This window comes from Nannospalax galili, unplaced genomic scaffold (assembly GCF_000622305.1).
Source record: "Nannospalax galili isolate Female #2095 unplaced genomic scaffold, S.galili_v1.0 scaffold1104, whole genome shotgun sequence".
Classification (NCBI taxonomy): Eukaryota; Metazoa; Chordata; class Mammalia; order Rodentia; family Spalacidae; genus Nannospalax; species Nannospalax galili.
Window position 1 is genome coordinate 330388 of NW_008350769.1, and position 13639 is coordinate 344026.

General features: G+C 46.7%; 1 protein-coding gene across 4 annotated transcripts in view; it reads right to left on the reverse strand.

Moving 5' to 3' along the window:
- Positions 1-271: 271 nt before the first annotated feature.
- Bid (BH3 interacting domain death agonist) overlaps positions 272-13639 on the reverse strand; it is a 34892-nt gene continuing 21524 nt past the window's right edge. For 3 of the 4 annotated variants that reach the window (XM_017801895.2, XM_029570837.1, XM_017801894.2), the window contains 5 exons: positions 11898-12111; positions 7020-7159; positions 5285-5497; positions 4789-4883; positions 272-2678 (listed from right to left, as the gene is read on the reverse strand). In XM_017801895.2, the coding sequence (XP_017657384.1) occupies positions 2672-2678; positions 4789-4883; positions 5285-5497; positions 7020-7159; positions 11898-12111 (669 nt within the window). In that variant the 3' untranslated portion in view covers positions 272-2671. The remainder of the gene's footprint in view (positions 2679-4788; positions 4884-5284; positions 5498-7019; positions 7160-11897; positions 12112-13639) is intronic. The other variant, XM_008847910.3, reaches the window with a different exon arrangement.

Below are 13639 nucleotides of genomic sequence, written 5' to 3' on the forward strand. Positions count from 1 at the left end.
CATGGGTGCACCTACCTACATGCAGGCAATACACTCATACACATAAAATGAAAATAGTATTTTAAAAAGAGCAAACTACTCCATATCCTAGTTCCCAGTCAGCACAACTAAAGAATAAAGAAGTTCCTGGAAAACAAAGGCAGGCTTGGGGGTTATCACACAAGGCAGCTGTATGCATGTTTATACTGCATCCTGAGAGATGTGAGGTCAGGAAAAATCTGACCTTCTGAATCTTCCAAATAGTGCATGAGACACTGATATGCGAAGCATCTATAAAAGAAAGCTTTTTATTTTTATGAAACAAATTTCACTTAAAACAATTCACATATTTTCTAAACAAAATGAGAAATATTCCCTGAATTAGTATCACCTCTTAATTATACCCACAAAAATCATGTTACTAGAGCGAGATCCACCAACTTCCACAGCACCCAAATCGCCATGGCTATCATGGCTGGGAAGTGTTCATGATTGGAAGTTAGCGGGGTGTGGTGGCTCATGCCTCTAAGTCCAGGACTGAGAAAGTATGGAACATTTGTTTTTGGTATGTGGAATCCTTTTATAATGTTAGCTTGAGGAGAGAGGGTGAGACTTTTGCTTTCTAATCCACAAAGCATATCAGCTGTGCATGGTGGCACATGCCTTTAATCCCAAGGCGTGAGTTCCAGGCCAGCTGGGGCTATAGGGAGACCCTGTCTCAAAAATCCAAAAATGAGACTTAACCTGGAAAACAACCTGAGTGAACTTTATTAAGACAGTGGTGTACTGTATTAAGTGCAGTGAAGACACTGCTAATAATTAGAAGCATGAGAGTCTGGGACTGCAGCTGTCTCTTCTGTTCATTTAGGTTGACTATGGTATTTCAGTTCCTTTTGTAAATACATCCCCTAGCAAAAACTTGAGTGAAAAGACCACACATGAATATGTGTGCATGATTCTTTTTGTTCCCACTGGGATAGAAAGCTCGAGGAAAAATGTTCACTCCTAAACACTTGAAGCAATAGCATTACTGGAAGGCTGTTTCAAAATGGAGGCCTTCACACACAACACAGGCCACAGATATGCCTTTAGCACTCAATCTTTGGTCCACATCACATTGTGGCCCAGTCCTATTTTGATGTGTACTTTTCTGATGAATTTAAACTATTAAGGAACAGAAAAACAGATCAAGTAGCAAGAAGTGATGTTTATCTAATAGGCACTTCACTGTTGGAGGGGCACATGAGCTGGGGCTCTATGGCTGGAGTTAGGAACTGAGTCCTGAGGCTTCTAGGTGGGAAGGGCCAGTGTGGTGGGGTCTTCAAACAGAAGTCTTATTGATTTTGGCCCTGCCTAAAGTAAGTTGGATTTGTAGTCACTTGTATTTTGGCTCCGTCCCTTCAACTGCTGGTTTGTTGTTTGTGGTGCTGGGTGAAAGCCGGGCTAAGCAGACACTCTATCCCTGGGCTACTCCCTAGCCCTGGCCGCTCAACCTGGAAGTCTAACTGCACTTTCATCTTGCTGCCTGTGTCCTTCAGATGAAGCCTCCAGGCACAGATGAGGTCTGACTGGAAACTGAAAACACAAGGCTATCAGTGGCTATACGTAGCAGCTCCTGAAGTCCAAAAGCTGAAGAGTTTTTATCAAAGCCTTACAGAGGTGGAGGCAGCAGATGACAGGGGAACTTATAATACCATCACACCTTTAATCCTGTGATTCTTCTCAAGATACAAAGCACCCAAGGATTGGGGACATAGCTCAGTGATAAAAAGCACTTACTTAACTTGTACAAGGCCCTGGGATCAAACCCTACCACCATATACACAGGCTGGATGGTGGTAGGAAAATTATGAATTCAAGGCCAGCTTTGGCTACACAGTAAATGTGAGACATAGCCTTGGCTACATTAGACCCTATCTAAAAAAATACAACAAACAAATCAAACTGAAAAAGCTAAATTCCTATATATTGGGGTCAGCATTCCTGGGGTTTGAAAACAAGACCACAGTCCTGAGCTTCTTTACTATTTGGTTTTTACACAAGGCTGTGGCCTGAGTACTAAGACATTCCCTATACTGGGTAGACATCTTCCAGCCTTGTCCTCCTTAGACTGCCTGCTGTGGAGACCACACACCAAAGTTGGTGTCTAATCAACAGTAACTGCTGAGAAATTAATTTTTTTTTTCTGCCTCACAGTCTGCTTTTAAGCTTACTTTTCAAGTAGGAACCTGTATAGCTAAAATAAGGTGAAGGTACATCTTAGAAATGACATAAAAGCCCTTCAAATACATGCAAGTTGATATTTTCATTAGACTATCTCAATGTAGGTATTTAAATTGGGTCACCAGCTTAAAACATCATCCTGAAGCCAGGTGTAGTGGCACATGTCTTTAATCCTAGCACTAAGGAGGCAGAGGCAAATGGATCTCTGTGAGTTCAAGGCCAGCCTGGTCTGTATAGCAAGTTTCAGGTCAGCTGGGGCTACAGGGAGACCTGTCTCAAAAAGATTTAAAAAAAAAAATCCCCCAAACCATCCTGAAAACAGGGAGAAATAGCTATTATCTGGGTCTTGTCTTCTCTCCAGTATCTGTTTACACAGCCATGATTCCCGCTTTGGAGGCAGCTACTCTGTTGCCATATCCAGTTTCAGCCAGTCATGCTTCTGCAAGGCATCTGAAGTCCATCCTTCAGTTCATGCCCTAGGCAAGAAAGGAACAGTAACCAGAGTTAATCGAATTCCCAAGCCAGGACTCACAGCTTAAGAACACTAGCATCGAGCTGGGGATGTAGCTCAGTGGGTAGAGTTCTTGCCTAGCATGCAGGGATGCAGGGAGATCTGGGTTCACATCCTGGAACCCCATAAACCAGGTTGATGCACACTTGTGATGGGTGACACACCCATCACTCAGGAGGTGAAAGGAGGAGAATCAGAAGTTTAGTGTTCACTGCATTGATAGTTTGAGGCTGGCCTGGGCTACATGAGACTTTGTTTTTTAAAAAAAAAAAAAATGCCACAGGCAGTTCCAGGAAAGCTGGGCTGGTATAAAAATGTTCTCCAGAGCCCTATGATCCTGCACCCAACCTTTAGTAAAAGGGGCAGCTGTAAAAATTGGCTTTCAAAGTGTCAAGTCAGGGTATACAACCCTCTGAATCACGCAAGGCATTGAGCCTGCCAGTACTGGATAAGCTGTCCATGTAGACTGCTGTTGACATTTTTCCTTCAGTCCTTGAAATGGCTATAGAGTTGTCTACATAACTGAAGACCAAAGCACTGAGGGTATGCCGAGAGCTAAGGCCTGTCAGCAACTATGAAGAAGGTTAAACTATTCTTTTTAAAAACTCGGGAGGGAAGGCTGGCGAGATGGCTCAGCGGTTAAGAACACTGACTGTTCCTGCAGAAGACCCAGGTTCAAATCCCAGCACCCATATGGCAGCTAACAACTGTCCGTAACTCCAGTTCCAGGGGATCCAACAGTCTCTTCTGTCCTCTGCCAGCATTGCATGACATAGGTGCACTTACCTACATGCAGGCAATACACGCATACACATAAAATAAAGATAATAAATGAAATATTTTCTTAAAAAGTTTTACACGAACATTGAGGTGACGATGAGTGCAGTCAAGGTAGGGCTGTGACAGGAAAATTGTTTAAAAAAAAAAAACTAGGGGAGGGCTAGGCGTGGTGGTGAATGACTTTAATCCCCAGCACTGGGGAGACAGAGGTCAGTGGATTTCTATGAGATTGAGGCCAGCCTGATCTACATAGCAAGTTCCAGACCAGCTGAGGCTATAAGGAGACCCTGTTTCAAAAAGATTGGGGAGTGGGGAGTGAGATGAACATGGTGGCTCACACCTATAATCCCAGCACTCAGGAGGATGTGGTAGGAGGACTGCCTTGAATTTCAGGCTAGCCTGGGCTACAGTGTGGCCTCTGTCCCCCTAAAACCAAAGAAACCATCAAAAAACTAAGGAGGGGCTAGAGACATGGCTCAGTGGTTAAGAGCACTGGCTACTCTTGAAGAAGATCCAGGTTTGGTTCCCAGCACCCACATGGCAGCTAACTGTAACTCTAGTTCCAGGGGATCCAGTGCCTTCTGACCTCTACAGGCACTGCATGACAGATGCCTTGGTACACATGCTGACAATACACTCATATATATAAAATAATAAAAAATCCCCAACACTGACTAATGTAAAATTTGCAGGATCAGATATTCTTGGGCAGTAGCCTAAGGCTGACTTTTGGTCTGAGGTTATAGCTTAATGTTAGAGCTCTTCCTAACCTGCACAAAGCCCTGGGGTCAATTCCCAGTACCACCAAAATAAAAGTCACTTGACTACTGTAGTAATGACAGTGTTGACAGGTTATGGGAGAACTGCGGTAGTCTTTCTCTGTTTACTTATTTATTGACTATTCCTCTTGGTTTTCCTTTATCATCCTTGGTAAATGCACATGCCACCAAACCTGATGACCCAAGTTAAATCCCTGCCACATGGAAGAAAGAACTGACTCCCCAAAGTTGTCATCTGATCTCCACTTTTGCAGTGGCACACATGCACACACACATACACATAAATTAATAATAAAAACATTTTAAACTATTTAAATTATGCGTGGGGCTGGGGAGATGGCTCAGTGGGTAAAGCACTTGTTGTGTTAAGCATGAGGACCTGAGTTCAGATCCCCAACACCCATGTAAAAAAGCCAGGCGACAGGCGGGTCCCCAAGGCTCACTGGCCAGCCAGCGTTACCTAAATTGGCAAGCTCATATCTCAAAAAATAAGGTAGAAGGCATGGTGGTGCACACCTGTAATCCTGGCATCTGGGAGGCAGAGTCAAGCAGATCTCTGTGAGTTCAAGGCCAATCTTATCTACGTTGCAAGTTTCAGGCATAGTGAGACCCTGTCTCAAAAACAATAAAAAAAAGTGATAAAGGAAAAACACCTGATATTGACCTCTGGCTTTCACACATGCACACATGGGCAAGCACACCACACACACATGCACACCTGTACACACGCACACTCACATACATCACACACAATTATGTTTAGGTCCAGTCCAAGACAGTAAAGAGTAGCCCAAGGGAGCTGAGCCTGGGCCCTCGGCCACTGTCCTTCATGCTCCACATGTCTCCTCATCCTCTTCTGAACACAGCCTATGGTTGATCATCAGGGGAGGAGGAATGAGAGGGCCTGAAGCAGAGGGCTTTGCTGGGTTTCTGAAGAGGAGAATGGGGCGGGCAGAAGGCAGAGACCAAGGACCCCATGAGAAGGTTAGGGGCTGGTATCACTGGTTCTTACATTTCTGACTAAGTTCCTCACATAGGTGAATAGGTTCTGGTTAATAAAGTTCACTGTTGTGCGAAAGACATCATGGAGCAAGGATGGCCTGAAATCAGCCACTTTTTTGGCCAATAGCATGGTCATTATCAGTGCAGCCTTCTCAGTCTCCATGTCTTTAGGGTAGGTCTTCCTTATCTCCTCTAGGGCTGTTGCCAGGCAGTTCCTTCTGTCCTATACAGAATTAAAGAAAAACAGTTTACTAATATTCTCTCCTCTTCAAGAATTATTTTTATTTCATGTGTTTCATTTGCCTACATATTTGGGTTTTTGTTTTTTGTTTTTTGGGTTTTTTTCGGTCTTTTTGAGACAGGGTCTCCCTGTAGCCCCAGCTGTCCTGGAACTCACTATGTAGACCAGGCTGGCCTTGAATTCACAGAGATCCGCCTGCCTCTGCCTCCCAAGTGCTGGGATCAAAGGTGTGCGCCACCACGCCCGGCTTGCCTGCATATTTGTAAGTGCACCCATGCCATGTGATGCCTATGGAGGCCATAGGAGGGTGCTGAATTCCCTAGTACTGGAGTTACAGGTGGTTGTCAGCCACCATGAGGGTGCTGGAAACTGAACCTGGGTCCTCTGCAAGAGCAGCTAGTACTCTTAACCACATAGCCATCTCTCCAGCCCCTATATTCATTCCCCTCTAAAAGAAAGACTATCTCCAGTAGAAAGGAGAAAAGTCTTTCAGAGGGAAGTGGTGATTAAATAGCTAAGAGTGTTAGGTAGATGGAATGGCAAACAGTTCAGCTTCCCAAGGCAATGGCGAGGGAAGTGGGGCCACTCAATCACCAATGCATGTTTACCAAGCCCTGTGCACTCTAGTTAGTGAAATACAGGAGCCTCAGTCATTCTCTGCCCCAAAACGCTTACAGGATTACAAGACGCATCCATGAGAATGTCTTAGGCTGGTCTTCCTTGTGTGCACCTAGCTTTGGGGGCTACATGTTGCCTTTCCTTCAAGTGGGGCTCCTGCACTTAAAAGGACCTTCCAGCTCAGTGGCTCACTTGCAAAATTCATCCTGTAGGAGTCCCAGGGCAGTGCACTGCTACATGTTTCCGTGTTCTACAAGAGCTGCTGGCGAGTGGCAGGCAGAGAGAATGCCAGCCAGAGACAGGCTGCATGGAAGTCAGAAGGGTCAAGGAATGAACTCCTGGATGGTGAAAGCACCCATGACTTCAGCTGGTAGAAATCGAGAACAGGTTCTTCCCTCTGCTGCCTCTACAGAGGCAGGCACCTCGCAGCCTCGGGGTGGTGCTCTTGCCCTCCTTCAGGAAGGATCCAATGCTGAGGAGCAAGCTTTGCTTGGGAGTCCAGCAATTATGCATTGACTACAACCACAAAGCCAATAAGAGGAGCAGGCTCTGTGATCAGCTCTTCTGTCACACCTAGAGAAAACAACTTCAAGTTCCCTCCTGGCATCTTTGTGCAGAACACAAGAGTTAAGTCTACCCTTTCTGGAGACTTTTCTTCCCAAACTGTGGACTCATCACTTAAGGTTCAGGAGTCCTAATCTCGACCAACTGAATTCTTCTGAGGGACCATGCTAGGACTCCATTTCCAATTCTGTCAGGGTTCCCAGTAGGTAGTCAGGAATAGAATTACTTTCTGGGAGGGGTCTGTGGTTCAACAAAGGAAAATCCCCCACACTTCCCAAGTCCCCCAGAAGAGGTGCTATTGAGCTGTAGGCCCCCTACTTACTTCCTCTGACAGGTTCCTGTTCATGAACTGTGCAGCCAGGTGTCTCACCAGTGTCGGATGGATGCTGTGGTCCATCTCATCCCCTACTTGAGCGAGATGCCTGGCAATGTTCTGGATGATTTCTTCCTGACTTTCAGAATCTGAATGTACACAGTGGGCAGTAAATACAAAGAAGATTCAGTAGTGGTCCTGGTCAAGAGCCTCATGCCACTTCTGGCCACCCCAGACACAGGAAAGTTTTCTGTTTTAGGACAGGCCAGCTCCTACCTCTACAGCATGCCTGGTCCAGAGAAAGTGCTGAGGGAACAGAAGCCAGATAGAGAAAGCAGGCCTGCCCTGGACCACAGGCTCACAGTTGCCCTGAAATAGGCCCAGAGCTGCAGCATTCCTGACCGCGGGATTGCTGAGACGAGCCTGGGATCAGCCTCAGAAGCCACTAGGTAAGGGGCTCTGCCCCATTCTGCCCAGGGACCAAACATCCTCCACCTCAGTGTGGCAGTGTAGCTGTCTTCTCTCTCAATCTCTGTAAAACTCCAGAGCTTCTGCAACTCCTCCCTGGCACTGTGATGTGTAGACCTTGTCAACTGGGACTTGCCCCAAGTCCTCTCCCCTCACTGGCCTCTCCTCAAGCTGTCCTTCTGCCTGGATGCTGCCCACCCGCCCCACAGCTCGGCTCCCTGCTCTCCTCCTGTCCCAATCCACTCTCCCTTTCCCTCTCTTCCTGGCACTTACTATACATTTTTACCTATTTCTGTTGTCCGACATGACTGCCAAATGTCATCTTCTGAAAAACCAATTTTTAAATCTTTTTGGTACACCATCAGATACCCAGTATTTAAGAACAATGCATGACAACTGCATGAATGAATGAACAAATGAATGAATGAATGAATGAACAAACTTGTACCTAGCTCCTAAAAAGTACACAGTAAATATCACTATAGTTTTTCTGTGATGGCCCCCTGGCTTCACAAATATGAATATTTATGAACTGAATATCCTCAGTCAGCTGTCAGACCTGATCTCACAGTGCAGGCTCAACAGCTCTCATGTACTGCTGGATCTCAGAACCAGAAAGAGTCTACAGTCAGCTAGGCCCTGAGGAGGCCCACTTTAAGGAGGTGAGGAGAAGCCCACAATGCTCAGCGTTGGCAATGAGGGCCTCCTTCCACCCTGTGTTCTAGGGTTCTGTTTGTGTCACTGTAGTCTTTATTGGTGGGGGTGAGGGGACCCCAGGCTTCACACAAGCCACAAGTGAGCCAAGTGCTCTAGCGACGAGCTGTGATGAGCTGCATTCCTAGCCCTCATGAAGTCTTGCTCTGGGTGCATGTCTATGGACCACACTTTTCTCCTCAGGACCTTCCCAATGCTCACTTCTGCTTGAGTGACAAGTCACTACCTAACCTCCAATTCCCTGTGATTTAACTTCTACAACTTTTCAAGTGTTCTAGCCAAACTCAACTGCTCACTCTGCCTTCCGTGGGCCCTGGGATTTCCCATCTTTGGGCTTCTACATAAGTCATGGCTCTTTCCTCTGCTCCATCTGCCAAGAGCCTCATGATACCCACCTTTCAAGGCCAGCTCAACCATACCTGTAGCCATGAAGTGTTTTCCTGATTCCCAGTAGATCACCTGTCCCTGAGTTTCCTTGGTGTTGATCTGTGCCAGACTAAAGACATTTTGCCCTACTTCCAAGTCTGATTGGGTATTTAATACAGGCCAGTTTCCTCCTAAGCCCCAGTGAGGTCAAGTGTACAGCTCCATAGACACTTTTGCTGATGTCTTTTTGATTAAGCCAGGCTTTGCAATCTAAAGACAAGGGCTGGTGTAGAAATAAGCAGGGGAGGAGCTGAAGAGATGGCTCAGCAGTTAAGAGCACTGACTGCTCTTGCAGAGGACCCAGGTTCAATTCCCAGCACCCACATGGTGGCTACGAACCATCCTTAACTCCAGTTCCAGGGGAATCTGAAGCCCTCTTCTGACCTCCGCAGCATTGCACAATACGGGTGCACTCACATACATGCAGGCGATACACTCATACACATAAAATAAAAATAATAAGCTGGGCGTGGTGGCGCAGGCCTTTAATCCCAGCACTGGGGAGGCAGAGGTATGTGGATCTCTGTGAGTTCAAGGCCAGCCTGGTCTACATAGAGAGTTCCAGAAAAAAAAGACAAAAATAAAATAAAATAAAATAAAATAAAAAAAGAAATAAGCAGGGGAAAGCATGGGGCGGGAGACAGACTTGTACAGAAAGCCAATCTTTCCTATGCTTTCCCAAGACAAACTGGTGCTTTTCAGTTTACGGCCAGCCAGAAGGCTCACTGGTGGGATTCGAAGGCAGAAAAAGTCTTGGGTATACCCTCGCTGGTGGGTAACACTGGCCACACCCCAGTCTACTCAATTTAAGATTAGGTTGCTGGGGCTGGAGAGATGGCTCAGCAGTTAAGAACACTGGTTGTTCTTGCAGAAGACCTGGGTTTGAATCCCAGCACCCACATGGCAGCTAACAACTGCCCATAACTCCAGTTCCAGGGGATCTGACAGCCTCTTCTGTCCTCCATGGCATTGCACATGGGTGCACTTACCTGCACGCAGGGCAATACGCGCATACACATAAAATAAAAATAATAAATAAAAAAATATTTTTAAAAAGATTAAGTTGCAGGAAATTTAAAGACTAAACTACACTCCTGAGGCAGAGGCAGGTGATCTCTATGAGTTAGAGGATAGCCTGGTCTACACATAGAGAGTTCCAGGTCAGCCAGAAGTTTGTTGTGAGACTCTGTCTCAAAAATGAATGAATGAATGAATGAATGAATGAATGAATGAATACATAAATGTAAAGGCTGAACCAGCTGCTGGTCTCCCTCACAGCCATTAAAGGACAGTGTAGGCTCTATGCTGAGACTGGGACAGCTGAGCTTAAAAGCAGGTGCTAGGTTTGGCCTGAAAGGCTGATTATTTTGTGGTTGCTTGCTTGCTTGTGGTGAACCCTAACTACCTGTAAGCTCGATCTCCAGCCCTTGGCCAGCAAGGTTGGAAGGCTTAGGCCAGGTCCAAGTCCTCAGAGTACTGGAGGTTTACAGGACAGTGATTCCAACTAGGGTCACAAGTCATCTGGAGGCCAATGAGATGGTTCAGAGGGTGAAGGTGCTTGCTGCCAAGCCTGAGAACCCGAGTTCGATCCCAGTGACCCACACGATAGAGGAAGAGAACTGACTCCTACAAGTTGTCCTCTGACCTCTATACGCATGCTAGGGCTCACACACCCATATCCATACAAATAAATTCATAGCTAGATCAAAACTTTGGGTTTTTTTTTAATATTTTTGAGACAGGTCTCCATGTAGCCCCAGCTGGCCTAGAACTTGCTATGTAGACCAGGCTGGCCTTGAACTCACAGAGATCCACTTGCCTCTGCCTCCTGAGTGCTGGGACTAAAAGCATATACCACCTCGCCCGACACATAAAAATATATATTTAAAAGAATAATCTGGGAGTCTCCAGCCTGGAAACATGCTGGCTCTGGCTGGAGCAGGGCCCTAGAACTACACATCTCAAAGACTTTCCGTACATAATGCCAATGTGCATGTTATTGAGAACCAGGGCTCTGGGCTGCAATGTGAACCTCAACACATCTCACTCTTGAGAATAGCTACCAACTGCCTGCAAACACAGCAGTGGAGCAATGGGAAGTAAAAACACGGGCTGGGAAGAGCCCCAGGCTTAGGCTTAGGAAAGGCAACGTCTGGATGCAGATGGAGTGGGCACAGGACGACAGGCAGTAACTGCATTCAGCTTAAGGAATAGCCTGACTGAATCTTGTTTCTGACGCACCTGCAGTTTTCTCTGGGGCTAGTCATTACCCTGCTGGGCCTCAGTTCCCTCATTTGGCAATGATAGAATACTTCAGTGCTGTGGTTATTTCCTATGTGACTGAAAGTCACATATGTTACAGTTCAAGGTTCCATATAGGATGCAAAAATTACTAAAAAGTCAGATCTCACTGGACTGGGAAGTCAGCTAGGCCTGCTCAAGGTGCTGTTAAGAGTTGATTGAGGGTCATGTCCAGACTGGCAAGGCACCAGATATAACAAATCAGAATGCAGGGAGGTGTGACTCCTGCCTCACTACTTTTCAAAGCTTCTCAGTCTTTGATATTTCATAAGCCCAACTGGAGGCTCCTTTGGGTTACAGAATCTAGATCAGTTTCCAATCTTTGGCTATATCATAATTGCTTGAGAAGTACGGTAAAACACTTGTCTAATCAGTCGAGACAGGAGAACCAGGAGTAGACCTGAAGGGACCATAGGGCTCATCAGAAGAAAGTTTTTTGGTTTTTTGTTTGTTTGTTTTTGTCTTTTTGAGACAGGGTCTCCTTGTAGCCCCAACTGTGTTGGAATTCACTATGTAGACCAGGCTGGCCTCGAATTCACAAAGATCCACCTGCCTCTGCCTCCCAAGTGCTGGGATTAAAGGCGTGTGCCACCATGCCTGGCTAAGTTTTTTGTTTTTGTTGTTTTCTGGTGTTTTTGAGACAGGGTTTCCCTGTAGCCCCACCTGGCCTGGAACTGGCTATGTAGACCAGGCTGGCCTTGAACTCATAGAGATCCACCTGCCTCTACCTCTGCCTCTCAAGTGCTGGGATTAAAGGCATGCACCACCACACCCAGCTAGAAAAAAGAACTTTCTAACAGTCATCCCAAAATTTGACAATGAGTTGGGCACCACTGGAGGAATCAAGCACAGACTTCATGACCAGAGTGCTGTGCCATGCATACATGGGCAGGAGACTTGAACTCCCAAGCCCCTTGTAGCCTTTGGGTGACAGCAAAGCCCAGGTTTGGGATCAAGTGGGCAAGACCAGTTTCCTACCTGGCTCTATTCTTTCCTGGGAGAAGTAGCGGCTGGCCCGGTTCCCATCAGTCTGCAGCTCATCGTCCTGGTCCTGCAGGTAAACTCGCACGGGCAGTTTCTGGCCCAGTGCCTCCAGCTCTTGGTAGAAACTATAGTCAGAGTAGCTTTGGAGGAAGCCAAACACAAGCAGGTCTGTGAGGTGCTCAGCTTCCAGGCCTGAGCCGTTGCTGACCTAAGATGAAAGGGAAGTCAGGGAGGCTCATAGGAGCTTGGGTCAGGGCACAGTTAAATCTAAGAGTTTCACTGGTCTATGTGAGCTGGTAATGGGCAGAGGCACAGTCTATAGTACCTCTTCAACTAATGCCACCTTCAGATGCCAAGGAGCAAGCCCCAGTTCTGTAGAAGATGGTTTCACCACCATCTGTAGAGCCTCCTGAAAACAGATGGCTGTGTAAGTTGTTTCAGGGTAAAGTATGCAGAACATCTCAGGGAATCCAGGCAAATGTCACCATTTAGATTCTGTTCATATGTTTGTGTACATTTCCCAAACCACACGGCCCCTCGCTGCCTAGTGCCTAATTTCACTAACCATGCTCCTAGCAGCTAGCAGTCCTTTTTCTTCCATGACCTCCTTGTGAACCTGTATTGTCAGGCAAAGATTCTCAACAAATTCTAGGGAGTGGTGACCAAGGCCAATCTCTGCCCTAGCTTGTTCCAATTCTGGTATATGTGTGTTTAGTCAGCATCCCACAGAGAGGAACTTGCTCAGAGGCCTCTACTCTTCAACTGTATCTTGGTAGGAATGTCCATAAGCATCACCTAGAAGCAGCACTAGGGGAGGAGCACTGAGAAGAGCAGTGGGACAGCAGCACTGGGGGAGGAGCACTGGATGGCCTAGAGCTCTGGGAGCAGAAGGCATTGCTAATGAGATGACTGCCTTTGGGACCAGCCTTTCTGCAAACAGCAACTGCAACTTCTGCACCTACAAGAACCCAGAGGAATCCCAGCTTCATAATGAAAAAGGGAGCAAAGCCTAGAACACTCAGGTTCCCAAACCCACCCAGACAGGTGCCAGGCATCCACAGGGGGCTGTAAGAGAAGTGAAAGACAGAAGGGCAGGCAAGAGCACTGCTGTCCAGAGTCCTTGATATAGGCAATAAAAAAGCAAAAATGTGTGTGTGTCCATGCATATGCATGCAAGGCTGGAGGAAGCTGGTGGTTTTCCTCTATCACTATCTTATTCCTTTGAAACAGGGTCTCTCACTGAACATGGAGCTTGCTGTTTTTACCAATAGGCTGGTGGCCATGCAGTACATAAATAATGCTCTTCAGCCTTCTTCAAAATTACTCCCCAAGCCTGGCGTGGTGGCGCACACCTTTAGTCCCAACACTCAAGAGGCAGGGGCAGGTGGATCTCCGTGAGATCAGCCAGCCTGGTTTACATAGTAAGTGCCAGGCCAGCTGGGGCTACAGGGAGAGCTTGTCTCAAAAAGACAAACAAAAAGCTGGGCATAGTGGCGCACGCCTGTAGTCCCAGCACTTGGGAGGCTGAGGCAGGTGGATCTCTGTGAGTTCAAGGCCAGCCTGGTCTACATAGTGATTTCCAGAACAGCTGGGGCTACTCCAAAAAGCAAAACCAAACAAAAACTCCAAAAAGAGGACATCCTTTATATTAAAGCTCTGCTGTATCTAAACCTGGCAGCTCTTGTACAACGAGGCTCTGCAGTCCAAGGAAGCTGAGACACAACATGCTTTACCTA